We start from the raw sequence: 17,968 nt of genomic DNA on the forward strand, positions 1-17,968 counted from the left end.
ACGGTGATCCGAATCACCTCCAAAATTTAATTACTTCTTCCTTATCCCGTTTTGAACATTTCCTGAGAATTTCTTCAAGATCCGTTCGTTACTTTTTTCACAGACAAACTCCCAAAAACACAACCTCCTTGGTGGAGGTAATACATGTAGGAAGGAAGATTGAACAGGAGCAATGAACAGGCTGCTCGCACTGTTCACGCATTACAACGTGAGGTGTAATTTAAAAAAAGACAAAAGTGGAAAAAGTGCTTGTTAGTTTGTGAACTCATCTTTTTTTTACTTCTGATGTTCTCTCTGTTTGACACATTCCCTGTGATTTAACATGTTTTCCTGAATACAGAATAAGTCAAAGAAGCAGATTATCATACTTAGATCTCAATTCAACAGGTGACGTTAGCTCAGTGAGAAGGCTTTGCTTCTTTACGCTGTAATGTAATGTCTATATTTGTCTTCTGCAAATGCTCATTTCCTCTTTGTTTTATTTTATTTGATTAATTATGCAGCTTTGCTAATAATGATCAGTGACACGTACATAAAAGCAGGCAGAAGACTCAGAGTTCCTCCACAGTATGAGCCTCAGATGTGTTTTTCCAGGCAGCATGTGTATCTACAATATCACAGCAAGCAGAGGAATGGCCTCCCTCTTTTAAACCTGTGTGTCAGAGCGCCAAAAGTGACCGCTAAAAGTAGCAGTCCAGTCCTGCGGTCATTTGAACTTCTGGATGAGAAAATTAAACTTTCATGTCTAGCTTCTCTCTCAGCCTGTATCATGACCTCGGCTCGCTCTGCAGGGACTCGCTGCTACACGTTTGTCAATAGTCATTTCTCTCTTACCTGACTCTCTCGGGTGAAAAGGAGACTTAAAAAATATAACCCGCGGCATTTATTGAAGAAGGCTGTTGTGTTCAAAACTACCCTCACACAAGGGGCACACAAAAAACTGGGTCGCCCTCACTAAACCTGCTGGCATTTATCTCTTCAATGACTCCTCTCCCTTTCTGTCTCAGCCTGCGCAGGGAACGCCGATGAACCCATGGAGGAGGGAGCAAAGGAAGAAGAAGTTGAATCGGTGGTGACAGAGGCTAACAGCCCAGATGAGGAGGTGGGGAAGAAGAAGAAGAAAAAAGAGGAAGAAGAGAAGGCCAAGGAGGAGGAGCGGGCCGAGAGACGCAGCTCTGATGAGGAAGCAAAGAAAGCCGGGGGGGCGGTGAAGAAAAACGAGGCAAAGGAGAAGACGGATGATGAGAGCGGGCCCAGCGATGCCAAGAAGGAGGTAGTTGAAAAGGACACGCGAGAAGGAGAAGAGAGCCCGAAAAGTCAAACTGAGAAAAAACAGAAAGAGGCGAAAGAGCAGAAAGATAAGGAGACACCCAAGAAAGCCCCCATCAGCAGTTTCTTTGGTGAGCAGGAATTTGCATAGCTCTGTGCTTGCATAAAAGAATGTGTCCATAAATGTGCCATGCTTTTATCAGCTCCAAAAGACAGCAAAATATTGCTCTGGTCCAAACTATGCTCCCCATCACCTCCTGTTCTTTACATTTTTTCCCACAGCTCCAAGAAAAGCTGCAACAAAGACCGAGAAACCAGAGAAGGATGAAGGGGAGAAAAAGACGAGTGCAGAGAGGAAGACTTCAGCAGAGGAGAGCAAAGAGACTAAAAGGTGAGACGAAGTACAAGAAGAAGATACAGAGTCAGACACACACACCTCGAATATGTTTGTTTTCTCTTCTTCCTTTTTTGTTTATTTATCTGTAACCCGCTCTGAACTCGTCTCCACTTCAGTCGGTGTTGACCTTTGACTCCTGTGGTAAAGTACACTCCAGCTTTTGGCAAAGACAGGAAACTAATTGGACTCTTTGGAGGCAGAGTGGAGCTGCTTTTAAAAGTTGTTTTATAAACTGATGGTGATTCATCCAAAGACAAACCAAAAGAGATAAGAGTGGCCACAGAGGGACTGAAAGAGTGGATCTTAGACGGGATCAAAAAGTCAAAGTCTTGTCGAAAAAAAACATTTGTGATTTTATTCAACAGATTTTTAGCATCTGTACGTTTTTGTCAGTTCTCCTCATCTTGTGTTTACATACTTATATGCTCTGACGAAAACATACAAATAACATCAAACTTGATTTACATATTAAACAACATGATGAAAAAAAGACTCACTCTTTAACAGTCAGAATTAATTAACAGTTGAAAATAGCTTTAACTTTAACAGGTAAGTACATTTTTGTGAATACCACAATGAAGGTTGTCGATCCAGTTTGTCTTTACTAGAGCTTCTTCAACCAGTAATTTAGTTGTAAACTCTAGAATTAATCACAGTTTTTATAGTCAACAAGTGTTCGTTCTTTGTTTTTGTTTTTTTTTTGGTAAGAGAAAAACAAGAAAAATCTCTAAAGTTAGCTCTCAAATCAGAATATTTACTGTTTGCTCTATTCCTCAGAAAATCCTGAAGGTATCATTTCTCCAATAACAAATCAGAGTCAGTTTGAGTTTTTGAAGTTTCTCAGTTTACCCACTGAACTCAATCAATAACAACAGATGACTTGAATATGCTATTTAGTGTTGATATTCTCTCACTATTCAGCCCGCCTGTGTGGAGATGTCACACTGAAATCCAACCCTACAAATGAATAGCTCACGTATTGACAGCTCCAGTACAGCCGGTGGAAGCAAGAGAGACAGTTATACTAAAAGCTAGGGCTGCACGATTTGGCTTAAAACCAGTATCTCGATACTTTTGAGCTGTATCCCAAAATACAATATATATCTTCCTCTTAACCACTATATAAACTTCAAGATCAACCCTTTGATGCTTAAAATGACAGTAAATGATTCAAGCAGACCCTTCAGTTTGATTTTTAAAATTTGCATTTACAATCCCTAACCCCGCGACTGACAAGATGTGCAAACAGATTTTTTTCCCTCCTTTCCTGATGCAAAAAACATGCATCTACAGGAGAGTTTTCTGGGTGGGCGGGTGAGTGTGCTGCTTGCTGTGACGGAAGCACCAGCAAAAATTGAAGGAAGTGAAACTCGAAAGAGAATGACATACCAACTAGGGATGCACCGATACGAAAATTTTGGCCGATACTGATATCTGATAGTAATATTGCTATTATGGCTGATAACTGATATTTACCGATATCAGTTTTGGTAAAAAAAATCTGAGATAATCAAATTGTAATCATACTGAAAATCATGCAAACTGAATTTTTCAATAGCTCCCTTCATTTTCAGACTTGCTTTTCTTGTCCGCACTTCTTAGGTAGATTTGGTGTTAACATCGTCAATGCAAAAAATATTATTTGGGTCTTGAAAGATCGTTCAAGATGCTCTGAAAATGGCTGGCAGCTAATGAGTAAATATCGGCCTACATTGGCCGACACTGATGTTGATACCGATATATTGTGCATCCCTGATACTGCCTTCCTGGTACATTTTAATGTCAAGTCATTTCATATATCTCACGTGCAACAACTGCGATAAATCAAGTATATTTGATATATATTCCCCACCTCTACTTACATCTGTGGTTTCTCGAGTGAGGATCATTAGATGCCTTTCAAAGTCAAATCCTATTGACAGTTGCATATTTTATCCATTATATTAAAAAAATATATAAAAAGATTTGGTATGAATCTATGCAAACTATGCAAACAGAAACTGCTAATCTGTTTTTTACGTTATGATTGGTTGATTTAAGAAACAGCAATATGTGCACAAAAGTAGTCTGAATTTCGACTCTTCTGCTAAATTAAGTGTCTCAAGCCCTTTTTTGGATTACAGACCTGATCAAAATCTTAAGTCCAGTTGAAAAATTGCTAGAATATGCATTTTGCACATTTGGACCTTAATGAGGTGTTAAGTAGAGCTACATTATGCAAAAGCAAGAAGGGGGAGTGTGACAAAAAGCACTTTGAAAAAGTAATTTATTGAAAACAACAAGTAAATTGAAATAGGCTGTTTATCAAGTTCCACGTTCAAGAAGAGACAGCTTCTCAGCTTTAGCCATCAGGAGGGCATGACTGTGTGAATGCCTGACAGAAAATGAAAATTTTGAGCAGATTTTGGCTTTAATAGCCTGTGGTCTTAAAGTTTTGATCAGCTGATAAACCGCCTTTTTCAATTAACTTGTTGTTTTCAAGTTTGTTTTCGTTGTAGCTCTGCTTAAAACCTAATTAAGATCTAAATGTCCAAAAGGTAAATTCTAGCAGTTTTTCAACTGGTCTTAAGATTTTGATCAAGCCTATAGCTCGTTAGTGTATTCCCAAAGCAGAGGGTTCCTGGTCTTTACTTTTGTGGGTCACAGGCTAAAAAATTGACTCACATGAACTCCCTCTTACTCCATACAGTGGAGCTGCAGATTCATTTTTCAGTTCAGATTTATTTATATCACATTGAAACTCTCTGCTGGGACTTTAACTTTGCCCTCAGCAGTGAAGTTTCACTACAGTCATAATTAAATCAAAATAAATGAGGTCAGGCATCTTTGTCTCAAGTTGAGTTTTAAACAACAGCCCATCCAGCTGACATTTGCCCTGATTAATCCTCTAATTGAGCACTGAAGAAACATACATTACTGTGCAAGGACAGATTTATCTATCAAAGTGTAAAGCTGAGAAATAGATTTTCACTTTATTTATTATCTGTAACAGTGTCTGTACATCAGCTGTGACTTGAACTGTCCAGTCACCAGCTGCTCTATGTGGGTGTTTGTGTTTATGGATGATAGACGGGGAGAAAGAAGGAGTTAAAGCAGCTCTAAATCAGGAGATTCAAGTGAAGGATTTTCGGCTGAGGTGTTTACTCTGTACTGCTCAAAGCCATCAGTATTCACACAGTCTGAGTCTGTCGTCTTGAAAGCTGTTCTTTTAATGCATGCACACTTTATGTCAAACAACAGGAGCAGCAGCATTTTACTGCGTTGTCATTTTGAGGTCACGTTAACTATTCCAGCCACAAACTATTTTTATCTCTACGAGAGAACAAATGCATTTTTCATCTCACTAACTATTTATTTTTTATCACTGCTTTGTGTGCCACGGTGTAGGAATGATTGGCATTGCACACAAAAGAGAGTTCACAGCTACACTACCTCTGCTTTTATCAGAGAGAGTTTGTTTTTGTCAAGTTTTTCTGCACTTAGTGGAAAAATTGACACGTCTGGCTTGTTCTACAGCAAAAGACACAACTCTCTATCTGGCCTAATGAGTTTTCTTTTCAAAGGATTAATAATTATTTGACATTGTGAATGAGAAAAATATTTTATGTTTAATTTTTAGTTGGGTCTGTTTTCCAAAATGAGCTTTAATGGTGTTGATCTTCGGCCTGTACATCTTTGAACTTTCAAATTTTCTCATTTTTATGATAATTTTGTGTGTGACTCATATCTCCACAAAGGGATCAGACTCTAACAGCTGTCCTCATCGTTACATGCGTCTCATAATTTGCTCTTTTGTTTTAGTGAGTCAGCCTCAGGACCAACAGACTTCAACCCATCCAGGTCGAACTACCATCCTGTGGACCACGCGTGCTGGAAGCAGGGCCAAAAGTAAGTACTTGAGTTACATGTAAGACTTAAAAGTAGCTGTTAGGGGTTTATTAAAGACTTGTGATTGGTTCTGGAGCAGAGGTGGTTGTCCTTGCTTTTTGGCCTTTTACACATGTAACTGGGATACCCCCCTCATTCTTTTGTAAAACACTTGTGTCCACAAGCACTGGGCAAATCTGCTAATTAGTGCGACTTGAAGTATGCCAAACCCTTCTTTGGTGATGATTTTCAGACGTAAAATCCATGCCAGACAATCACAATGAGCCCCCGTCATTCAGCTGTGATGTTTAAGAACCAAAAACTCTGTTTCCCAGCGTCCACATAAAACCATGAAACCGGAGTTTCCAAAATCTTCACTTTGGCTGGAGATTTTAGAAAATGTTGTAAGTGACGTAAAACCGTGGTTTCATGTGTACGACAGGCCTAAACTTGTAAAAATATATGTGGTTTCCCAGATACCCGGCTATGTGGAAACATGGCCTCTGTTTTTGTTGTTTTAAGTCGTGTTTTTCTCAACAAGGTGAAATCTCATCCTGATTTATTTTAAAGTTCGGTTGTTTTAGAGATGAGCTGTGACTTTAAAATATCTCAATAGTTGTTTATTTATGAAATAATGATCCGACTTTTAAAGTCTTGATGCCAGCACCTGGGGTTTGGTATTTTGTGATACTGTTGCTGATCTGATACCAGTATTAATTAAGCATTATCTATTCCTTGACATGAGGATCAGACTGAGAATTCTGTTTGGGAAGCTTCTGACTTTTCGAACTTTATAAACCAAAATGATTGTGCAATTGTATACAGACTCATCTGAAAATGATTTTTTTTTCTATTCAACTAGAGATGGGTGCCAAATTAGGTACTTTTATAGGTACCAACCGAATTCTGTCAAAAGTACCGGGTACTGATTCACGTAAAATCAAACGATACCATATTTAGGTACCTAAATGCATCCTTGTGACAGTGAGGAAGTGGAAGAGCAGGCAATTTTCCATGGTGCACATGAACACAGCATTGAAAAATAATGTTAAATTAAACAAAAGTGTATATTTTATTATTGAACAAATTGATATTTTTTTCCACATAAAAACAAAAAAGTACTGTTGAATGGCGGTACCGATTGCCAGGTACCGGGTATCAGTACCAAATTGTTTCAAATGCAAAAGGTACCCATCCCTATAGTCAACCATTCTGTGGCTGTAGAAGTAAATACTATTTGCTTACTGCCAGTTCATTGAAAAAGAAGGAGAAAACATTGGTGCTGGGTCCCAAAATGGATGTTTAGATGTGAGATTTGAAACCAGAGAAAACTTTGTCAGTTGTAAAACAGTCTGTGAGGACACATACGGAAAAAACTAAAGTGGGGTCAAACGTTGTGGCTATTCTCGCATAACATAAAACTACGATAAGTATATATAGAAGGTTCAGAACAGGAAGAGTTTGCAATAACTTGAGAATCATATTTTGTTAAAATTCAGATCCCTAAAATGTCAGCCATTAACACTGTTAGATGTGGAAAATAAAAATTAAAACCTCTTCATTCTTCACTGGAACTACAAATAAATCATCAATTTTTTAAGTAGTTAAACACTTGTTTTTATTTTAAAAAAAAAATCTTTATTCTCTTATTTTTTTTAATTCTCTTTTTCTCTTAATTTCCTCTTAAGCCAGGGAAATTGAATTTTAGGAGTTATTAAAAATAAAAGCTTAACATAATGAATTAATGATCAGCATAAATATTTGACTTTTGTATCCTGTTTAGAAGAATTAGACTCAGAAATCTTTGTCAGTATTGCAATTAACAGCAGAAATAAAGTTGTATCATCTTGTACTGATGACGACTTTAGTTTGGTGTTTGTTTCTCCTTCTCCAAACCAGCCGGCCTGGTTTTCTCTAAGCGACCGTCCGGAGTCAAACAGCAGGACTGAAACTTGCTGGAGTTTAATTTTTCAGTCCAGAGAAGTGCTCTGACTCAGTGATGGAAAGTCATGGAAAAATTATGGAATTTTACATCAAGGTCACGGTGCCAGGCATGCTGCTTACACTCGGGTCGACTCCAGAGCGCTGTCGTGTTTTCTGTGTTTTTAATATTTGAGCACCAGACGAGTGGGAGCTCACTGCTGCTGAAGGGACGTGTCGCTCATGAGAAAGTCACTCTGTTTGGGTTTTAAACAAAAAGAAATCAGTGGGAACACATCAGCTCCTGCAAACAGAGGTTGAAATAAATAAAAACTGGGAGTTAAGACTGTCAAAGCTCTTGAAATGTATTTCACTCACACGGTTTTCCAGCACCAAGCTCTACGGGAATTTTCTTTTTGAGGCTTCAGCTTTGAAAAAATAAAACCCAGTGTATTTCCACCTCTGTGTGGAGCATAATAGATTTTTTTTTTTGCATATCAAACATCGTTTTAATGACACAGTTATCCCACCAAGGCGGCTCTGACCTTTGTCCCTCCTACAGTGGCTTTCATGCAGGTTTTGATTACCCAGAATCAAAGCTCTTTCTTCTGTTGCGCTAATTGCTAGCAGCTCTGAACAGCTGAGTCAGCTCAGCTCAGCACTGTGAATGTAAAATGTGCCAGCGTGGATGCTTCGCCTGCTAACTACATGCTCATCACCCTCCAGAGTACCATACTTGGCGGTGGCGCGCACCTTCGAGAAGATTGAGGAGGACTCTGGCAGGTAAGTGCTCCATATGGTGGGGAAAGATGTTTATTTAACCCCGGATTAATACGAAACCATGTGAGAAAAAGTGATCCCTGCTCAGTTCGAAAGAAAAAAAAATAACATTTCAAAGCCCTTTTTTACAAAATTACCATTCAAGTGCCCTGCTGGGAATTTCTGGAGCATAATTAGAGACGCCTGTTCCAGCCAGGGAAAGTGAGGAAATTGGATTAATTTTCTGGGGAGGGCAGGGAACATGAAGAAATTCTACAATTAGGTCACTTTCTAGGAATCCTCCTGATTTTAACACGTTTTTTTCCTTCACACTTGGACTTTGTTTTATGCTTTGATTCACTGCAACTTTCTTGGAAAGTTTGCTCATGATTAATTTTACTCCTCTTCACCCAAAAGAAGACTCGAAAAATAACGAGATAGAGTTTTAGGTGAAGATAATTCATGTTTTAGGAATCCTGATCTTTCATCTTGAGGAAAAGACAAATCAAAAGCATCTTCACAAACTTCTCTTTCCTGTTGAGGCAATTGAATGGCAAACATCCTGTTTGTGACTTGTATTTCCTCCATCCACTTGCAGCTAATATACATCTTTTCATAAAGGAACAGTTCGCCTGCCTGACCTGCTTCCATTTCCGATTAAAACCTCCAGACAAATCTCATTTCCAGCCTCCCAGTATTTACAGGATGGCTTTAAAATGCGTTTAACTCTTCCTCCTTGTCTCAAAGCAATCCCATTGTCATTTCCCAGGCTGAGAAACATCGAGACGCTGTCGAACCTGTTTCGCTCCGTGCTGCTGCTCTCTCCAGGTAAATGCTATTTTATCTCTCCTATAATGCATGCTGATGTAGCTACACAGGCAGCTGGCTGCCAGCCACTCTATCAAGGAGATGATGATGAAGCCAGGTTGCACATAAAAGTGGGAGGATGAGTCAGTTCATTGATGTGTGGCTGGTTGTGTGTGTGTAAGCATGTTCCCAAGGGGTTCCAGTGATGTGTGTGTCTGTAATTATATGACTCTGTGTGTGTGTGTGTTTAGCCTTTTCTTGGCTGGTATTTTTGTGTATGACAATGTTTTTGTCTGGAGTGTATTCCTGTGTGTTAAGATAAGACTGTCTTTATATCCTTTGCTGTTTGTGTCTTTAATGAAATTTGTGTGTGTTCATCCCTGTTTAACCCCATTTCCTGTGTTTTCTTAGAAATCTGCTCATCCAACTTTTAAAGACCTCATTCCAATGAGCTGATACGATACTGGTCAATACCTATACTGATCTGAACTGATACTAGTATTTGTTTACTTCCTGTTTATATGAGGATAAGACTGAGAATTATGATTTGGTTGACTTCTAATTTTTCTAACTTTGTAAACTGAAATGAAACTAATGGGATTATGAATGTGTTAGTGTGCTGAGTAAATTTTTAACACGAACCAGAATCACCGTTTAACTGCAAACCTCAGATTTGGATGAGTGGGGAATTAAACTTGCACTTTTTGCAAACTGATGTCAGTAATGCTCATACCTACCAAGGATGAACAATGATTTTCAAAAATAGTCATTAACATCAAAAAAGTCCTGGTTGTGGCAGATTGCAGTTTTATTCAGGATGCTGGAGATGTTACGCGTCAATTTCACAAAAAGCCGATTAAGTGGGACAGGAAGTTGTGCACGGAAACCATCTTAAATGCCCAATGACTTTCAGAATAAAACAAACCGTGCCCAAACCAGATCGTATTTAACTTGACAACTGCAACAAACTGACATATTCTTAACCCAACTCAACTCAACTTTATTTATTAAGCACTTTAAAACAACCACAGCTGAAACAGAGTGCTGTACATAAAAGTAGTGCAGGAATAAATAAGTAAATAAAACAAATCAAAAAAACAAAGGGGCACATTGTAAAGTAGTTGTTACACTGTTCTAAAAATAATTGAAAACAATGAAACAATTTTATAGAAACTAAAACAAACCATAAAACACTAAAACATTAGCAGAGTCTCAAGCTGGGTTAAAAGCCAAAGAACAGTGCGTCTGCCTGATCAGAGCCAGACCAGAAGTCAACAGTTTGGAGGATTTACAGCCAAAACAAGAATGAGGAGATGTTAAAATATGGATTGGAAAGTGTGGGGACTCCTTTGAAAGAATTAATGAAAAGAAGTACAGTGCAAACTCTGCAAGGTTAGGCTAGCATATCACAAGTCGTCAACAACTTCACAGCCGTGTAACTGCAAGGCATGCAGTGGAAAGTGAGGCGCTGTCCACAGATCAATAATTAGTTGTAGGCTTCGCCACCTGAAGAAGTTGGTTTGATGATCTACATGCAGAGCAGCCATCTCCATCTTTGTCAAAGTATAATGTGGGTGGAGTAACAATCTCCGAATAGGGAATAGCTGTTTCTCTTGAAATACCCATCTTTAATACCTACTGGTGTTGGTGACGTAGAAAACATGCGCACACTTCTGTATTGTTGTCAATACAGAAGAGCATAGAACTGAGTTGTATAGATCAGTCCATGTCAGCGAGATCTGGTTCTATTTTTTGGAGTTCCCACTGATACCAGGATCAGATCTGTGCGTCCTTGATCTGAAGTGTGTCTCTGTGTCTGTTTGTGTGCACAGCGTGCTTCTTTCCATGCCATTCAGACCTTCAGACTTTCCATACATCTTTGTTTGTGTGTGAGTGATTGGTTTGTTGTCTGCTGTGTTTGTTGTTAGTTCAGTATCTTGTGTCAACATATCAAATTCAGCGAGCAGCCCCAGGATGCTGCCACACACACACACACACACACACACACTCTATTTTAATGTTTGTGTCTCTTTAGGGCTCAGTTCTTCTTTCTGGTCTGCATGCTTAAATGTTTTGTGTTATGAAACGTGCGTGACAACATGTCTGTTCCAGCGTGCGTATCTCTAGACCATTAAGTCCATGTGTGTGTCTTTGCATGTATTTTATTCAGTTTGTCAGTATGTTGTGTGTCTGTTGGCTTGCCATGTTCTTATCTTAAGTGCCTCTGTGTTTTTTTATTTATTGTGTGTGTGTGTTTGTGTGTGTGTGTGTTATTTTCTATTTCCTTTCGAGCATGCGAAAGTAATTGACAGTAAAAAGTGCGTCTCTGTGTGTTAAACTGAGTGTGAGTCTTTCCATATGCTGGTTTGTTCATCTCCTCTGTGAGTGTGTGTGTTGTTTGTATTTGTGTATGCATGCCTCTCTTCTTTGGCCTGGACATTTGTGTGTATGTGTGTGTAGGGATTAGTGTTTCCTTGTGTGTTTTGCAGACTGATTTCTGATGTGTGTGTGTTATTTTTCCAGATGACCTGCTGTGCTGTGTGTACCTGTGTCTGAACCAGCTGGGTCCTGCCCACCTGGGGATGGAGCTCGGTGTTGGAGAGACGGTGCTGATGAAAGCTGTTGCTCAAGCGACTGGTAATAGGCTCACACACACTCACATACACTCACACAAACAAACACACATGTTAATGAACACAAACATAACCATTCTGTTGCATCCAAACACTTGCCTGTGCATTCCCTGCCTAACTGCTAATTCCAGCCTTCTTAGCTCATCAGCCATCGATGCGGTTGCCATTTACGGTCTCGCTCTTGTTTCCAGGGCGACAATTGGACAAAATCAAGGCGGAGGCGCAGGAGAAAGGAGATTTAGGCCTTGTGGCCGAGAGTTCCCGTAGCAACCAGCGCATGATGTTCCAACCGGCCAGTCTGACAGCAGGGGGCGTGTTCAGGAAATTGAAGGAAATTGCCAGCATGAGTGGGAACTCGGTGAGCCAGAGAATAACGTTTTCATTAGGGGAAAGCAGCCCTGTGAAAATATTGTTTTCACTCTATTTGCCCCCCAGTACAGAGGGCAGAGAAGAAGCATTAACGTGATTGTGTGTGGAATGGGAGAGTTATTTGTTTGTCTAATTCAGAAGCAGATTTTTCAGCCTGTGAATAAAGTCCTCACCTGGCTGGAATCTCTTAAGCAATTAGTTCTGTATTCATCCCCGCTGTTGCTGGCGCCTGTTATTTCACTTTTTATTTTTTTCACTCTCTGGTTTGAACACGGAGTTTGTACTCGCTGGTGACCTCAGTCTTTTTGCATTCTGTCTCCTCTCGCTCGTCTTCTGTGAATCTCAATTTCCTCCCGCCTGCCTCAGGCCATGAATAAGAAAATCGACATCATCAAAGGCCTCTTTGTGGCGTGCCGCTTTTCTGAGGCCCGCTACATCGTCAGGTAAAATAACACTCCCTCACACACATGCAGGGACAGGCGGGGCTGTGTACACACACATACAGACACACACATGCCTGCTGCATGTTTATAGACTCACAAATACTGCAGTTCATTTTTAGCCCCTTGTCTTTTTGCTCATGCTTGTAGCTTTTGTGGACAGCCAGTGCAAACAGAAGCTTATGGTCTCTGGTTTTGATTGACAGGTCTCTGGCTGGAAAGCTGAGAATTGGACTGGCTGAGCAGAGCGTCCTTTCAGCACTGAGCCTGGCTGTGTGCCTGACCCCACCTGGACAAGGTAACACTTTTAGAAGAAAGTTTGCTGTTATTTGCCAGGGGCAGTAAGGAAACTTGTGTTTGGTAGATTATTTCTGTTTTGTAACAATGCTTCTTGGTAAATCTTATACCGTTCGAACGCCTCTTCATTTCCCTTTTAAATGGAGCCACATTTGTAAAGAACATGCATTAGTGGGATGAGAAGCAGAGATGAGTTTGTGGGTTTTGCCAGTGAAAAATTTGCCAAATCTTCTTTGCCAATGCTGAACAGCTTATTCTGCTGTAGGCGAACTGGATGATAGAAGTCTGGAGAAACAAGACATAATTGCAATTTAAAATGCCAATGGAAATTTTGTACTGTAAACCCTTACTCCAAATCTGTTTAGGGCAGGCTACTTTCCTTAAAGGCTAACGCCAACTTGAAGTTGCCCTATCCAGTTTAGTCAAACTTGGCGTGCTGGTTCTTGGAGCAGACACCTACTGACCACTGTAACAGGGACAATGCTCACAGGTGCTGACCAGGGACTTTAAAACAAGATTTAACGGCAGAAGAAGCTGTTCGGCTTTGGAAGAGAAGATTTGGAAAATTTTTCAACCCACAAACTCAGCTCTGCTGCTCATCCCACAAATGCATTTTTCCTTAAAGTGATAGTCCGGGATGGAACAAGTTGGGTCCTATCACAGGTTTAGGGCAGAAATTACCCCTACAGCAGTGTTTTTGTGCAGCAGAAGCCCAGGGCGCACGCACCAAACACCCCCTCCCTGCTCCTCTGCCGGTTTCCTCTGCACTCAGACGGGGCCATATTTTATCTGACCAAAAACACAAATAAACGGACTCCCACTGAAAAAGTCTGATATCGGTCTGCATTCACACTTTATCAAAGGGAACGGCAGGTCGTCCTCGCTCTCATAATCACTCATCTTTACGTTGTTATTGCATAATTCATCCTGGCAGACTTCCTGCGTTTGTTTATATCTGGCACGCCGCGCACTGATACACTAAGCGGTGAGCGCCCCGTAGCGAGCTGTGGCTCTGCAGCGGAGGTAGCGCCGTTTTAAGACACGATGAGAACTAGAGCCTTATTTAGCGGTGTTTTTGTGTGAAAGTAACACGCTGAAAATTCTCTAAACAAAGTGTAAATGCAGACCGATATCAGATTTTTTCCGTGGGAGTCCTTTAATTTATGTTTTGGGTCAAGTAAAATATGGCCCCGTCTGAGTGCAGAGGAAACCGTCTGACGAGCAGGGAGGGGGTGTTTGGTGTGAGCGCCATGAACTTCTGCTGCACAAAATCACTGCTGTAGGGGTAATTTCTGCCCTAAACCTTGTGATAGGACCCAACTTGTTCCATCCCGGAGTATCACTTTAAAAATGTGGCACCATTTAAAAGAGAAATAAACAGACTTTTTAAGGGTATGAGCTAGGGATGCACTGATACCGGTATCGGTGTATCAGTGCCCCTCAAAGCTGGATCAGGGTTGCTGGTGCAGATCCAGGCAACCAGCTTTCCCCCTTTTCTTTTTTTCTGGTACTCTTGGATACCTGATTTGGAATGTTACCTCTGATGCATGTTTTTGTTTTTTTTTGCCGAATTACCAGTAAAAAATATTACAATTGAAAATTAATTTCTGCACAATCTGATGCATGGTTTTTACCAAACTGCTGGTAATCATTTAAAGTAAAAACATTTAAAGTTAAAATAAATATAAACTTTAGTGACTCAGTTTACTCATTAAAGCATTACCAGTCTTATCACACAGTAGGGCATGTAGGTATTATTAGACACTAGTATCGGATTGGTATTGTATCGGTCCATAACCAGAGCCCAGATATCGGTATCTGTATTGTTGGATCAGTGCATCCCTAGCATGAGCTCTATCACCAAGAAGCATTGTTACAACAAACACATATCACCCAAAAACTAACTGTCTTACTTTTGCCATTTGGGGGTATTATTGTAGCATATTTCTATCATATAGTATGACGTCTTTGTTCTGTCCCTGTGAATATATTTCTGTGCCCACTGTGAGCTGTCTCTTCGAATGGTCGACTTATATCAGTGTTTAAATGACAGAGGCTGATAATTAGAGTGCAGGTCGGCTGATGTCTCATATACATTCAGGATACCTTGTTGCTGTGTACATTATTTCATGCACATTAAAATCTAATTTACATGCTTATCTCAGCCAATCACATTTTTCAGATGGATTTCTTATTAATCCATGAAATAGAAAACATATTGGGTTATGATATAGATTTCAGAACATTCAGATTTGTTAACAGGTCCAGTATGGACTAAATTAAATATGAAGGTTTTTCTTTGGAAAGGAATCCCAATCTATGTCTTAGATTTCCATGTCAATCAGCAGCTGTACCAGAACATCAACACCATCACCATCAACTTCTTTGTTTTCAGTTGGATGGAAGACTGAAGTTTGAGTTCTGTTGCAATAGTTTTCTTTGTGTTTGTCACTTGTCTTATTTCCCCCATCCCTTCTTTGGTTTTTGGACTTGTTCTTTGTTTTTCATTTTTGTCAGAACCAGTGTTTCTCTGTAGAAATTATACTTCCGTTGTTACGTTCCAGAAAACACAAGAGCACCCTTTTTCTTGGACTGTTTTTTGGTTTGCTGTTTATTAGTTTTCCAAACCTCGACCCATGTCCAAGGTCTTTTCTTTTCTTAGAAGTAAAACATGAAAGAACAAGAATTACTTTAAGAACTTCTGTCAGCATTTAGCAGTCTGATGGCAGAAGGGATGAAAGAACTGGCGTATTATTCTCCTCGTCACATCATCACAGGATCCATATCTAACATGAGCCAGTAACTGTTTTAGACCTGACGTGCTGTCGGGTGATGCTAACATTTCCCAACAGCTGCCATACTTTGTTCAAGATTGATTCTATCTGCCTTTAGTGCAGACATTGACCGACATTTGTCTGTTTTCTGAAAAAAGTCAGAACTGATATCCTCAGTTAACTTTAAGTTTGAAAACTTGCAGCCCGCTGTGTCATGTGATGGAAATTAAATGTGTTATAATTTCAAAATTTAAATGAAAACTCCAGCAGGAGGTCACACTTGAGGGTGAGAAAGGTAGGGTGTTAGCCGAGGTAAAAATGAGGTGTTTTTTTTTAGAACGCTTGTTAAAACAAAGCAGAAATTTTCTTTCATCTGAAAAGTTTCTTATTACTGCACATTTTCAGACCTCTTGTTCACTCAAAGATACTGATTCAGTAACACATCATTCACATACTTTAACTTAAATTCACTTATCACCTAAACAACCTGATAAATAAAAACATGAAGGAATCAACACCTCCTCTTGAGTTAGTAACTTTGTAAGGCAAGTTTTAACAGTATGTCTCTCGCCAGCTGCTTTCAGCACTTATCAGACCTGCTGTCACTAACACAGCCTACACCTAATTAAAGAAATCCCTCCCTGACTTTATTAGTATTCGTGACTTACTCATGACTTGGAGGTATGCTTTGATAAGTCTCAATTAGAGCTGTGGCTCTGTGGGGAAATCTGCATTAATCTGTGGCCAGGTATGGTAATGTTTTTCTTCACATTTTTATTTATTTATTTAACCATTATTTAATCAGGCGGGTCAACTCAGAGCAAATTCTTTCTAGAGCTGAGGTCGGTCACTGCGATGAATTATTCAAGTTGGTGAATTAGTATTCGGTGATATTTTAGGAATGAAGTTGGAAATTATTAATGTTCAACTTAGAACAAAACACTTGATTTAGTCGTAGGGTAAATTTTCTAAACCGCAGTGGGATTTAAAGGGAATATTTAAGTTTTTGCAGCGTTGAAGAAAACACCGACTGTGTGTGTTTACAGGTATTAGTGCTGCAGTGAGCTGTGTATGTTTCCTCTCTTTTGAAGCCCCTGAACTCACATCCACCAACTGTTGTGTCATACAAATGTTCAAACGCTCACACAGACCTGTTTGAAATGCACTTTTTATTACTTACAGCTTTTCCACCCGCTGTGATTGACGCTGGGAAGGGGATGAGCGCCGAGAGCAGGCGGGCCTGGATCGAAGAGAAGAGTCTCATTCTCAAACAGACTTACTGGTAACTGAATCCTACCCCTCCTCACTTCTCACACACACACACACACATGCACACACACACACATCCTTTTGAAGCACTTTGCTGTCTCTCCTCGACACCCCTACAATACTTCATCCCCCTTAAGCCCTGTCCCTCATTCTCACTCACTCATTGTTCTCACTTTCATTTTGGACCGTATCGATTCTTTTTGTTGTTTTTCTTCCCAAACACACCGCCTCATCTCCCCGCTCTCCCTGGTCCAGCGAGATGCCCAATTACGACGTCCTTATCCCCGTTCTCCTGAAAGAGGGCATAGACGAGCTACCCAATCACTGCAAGCTCACTCCAGGTAAGCAGCCAATCACGGAGCAGAGAGGCTTTAAGTTCCCAAACACGGACGGTTGTGTGTTTATTGATCCGTTCAGTGGAGGTGAGTCAGTTATTTTAGTTGAGTCATTTATCACAGAAGATAAAAGATACCGCTAAACTAAGGATTAGCTCCCAATTACACCGTTGTTGAGCTATTTGTGATAAGGCCTTGGCACCAAGGTAGGAAATTAATACCAGCCACCATCTGAACGCGACTAAATCGGGAAAGTAAATTGGCCCTTGTTGGTCAGTTAGACAAATCTAGCAGCTATTTTGGCAGCTAAACAATTGTTTTTGTTCGCAGCGAGGGATGTTCTGTTCCTAAATGTAAAAGGAGCTGCTCTGTTTTTTGGAAAGCAGCAGCCAGTTTGGACAGAGAGTGTCTGTCCTCCCATGTCTGGCTCCATGCTCTGTAAGCTGCAATTAAAGCAATTTGTTTGGTATATTTCATTATAACACTCCTCTGCTTCTTTTTAAGCTTAACTTAGCAGCGAAGCCCAAGGGGATTGTTAGTCAGAGGACTTTCATATTATGGCCAAATGAGAGTACAAACAAACTAATTCTCTCTGTGGTTTTGTCACAGAAAACAGTTGTGGGTGTTGTGCCTATGTGTCATGTGGGAATGTGTCATTGAAACTAATTTTGCAGCTACTGGGTGTTTTTTCCTCTCTCACGCTGATCCAAGAGTTGCCTCATTCTGATAACCCAAGGCCTGTTAGCGGCAGCTCCGCCCCTCTTCTTTTTCCTCTTCCTTAAAAAAAAAAAAAGATGCGAATGAGGAAAACTTCTCCTGAGCTAACTCAGAA

The 17,968-nt window shown here is 40.1% G+C and overlaps 1 protein-coding gene across 1 annotated transcript in view; it reads left to right on the top strand.

Moving 5' to 3' along the window:
- lig1 (ligase I, DNA, ATP-dependent) overlaps window positions 1–17,968 on the top strand; it is an 83,413-nt gene that overhangs the window by 14,732 nt on the left and 50,713 nt on the right. Inside the window, exons 6-16 of the mRNA XM_074689357.1 lie at window positions 1,008–1,400; window positions 1,552–1,660; window positions 5,468–5,554; window positions 8,180–8,236; window positions 8,982–9,040; window positions 11,543–11,656; window positions 11,844–12,010; window positions 12,388–12,464; window positions 12,668–12,759; window positions 16,715–16,814; window positions 17,057–17,142. Coding sequence (XP_074545458.1) covers window positions 1,008–1,400; window positions 1,552–1,660; window positions 5,468–5,554; window positions 8,180–8,236; window positions 8,982–9,040; window positions 11,543–11,656; window positions 11,844–12,010; window positions 12,388–12,464; window positions 12,668–12,759; window positions 16,715–16,814; window positions 17,057–17,142 — 1,341 coding nt within the window. The remainder of the gene's footprint in view (window positions 1–1,007; window positions 1,401–1,551; window positions 1,661–5,467; window positions 5,555–8,179; window positions 8,237–8,981; window positions 9,041–11,542; window positions 11,657–11,843; window positions 12,011–12,387; window positions 12,465–12,667; window positions 12,760–16,714; window positions 16,815–17,056; window positions 17,143–17,968) is intronic.

The sequence above is a fragment of the Halichoeres trimaculatus genome, unplaced genomic scaffold (assembly GCF_033239565.1).
Source record: "Halichoeres trimaculatus isolate MK-OKI-2021-1 unplaced genomic scaffold, fHalTri1.1 fHalTri1_scaffold_15, whole genome shotgun sequence".
Classification (NCBI taxonomy): domain Eukaryota; kingdom Metazoa; phylum Chordata; class Actinopteri; order Labriformes; family Labridae; genus Halichoeres; species Halichoeres trimaculatus.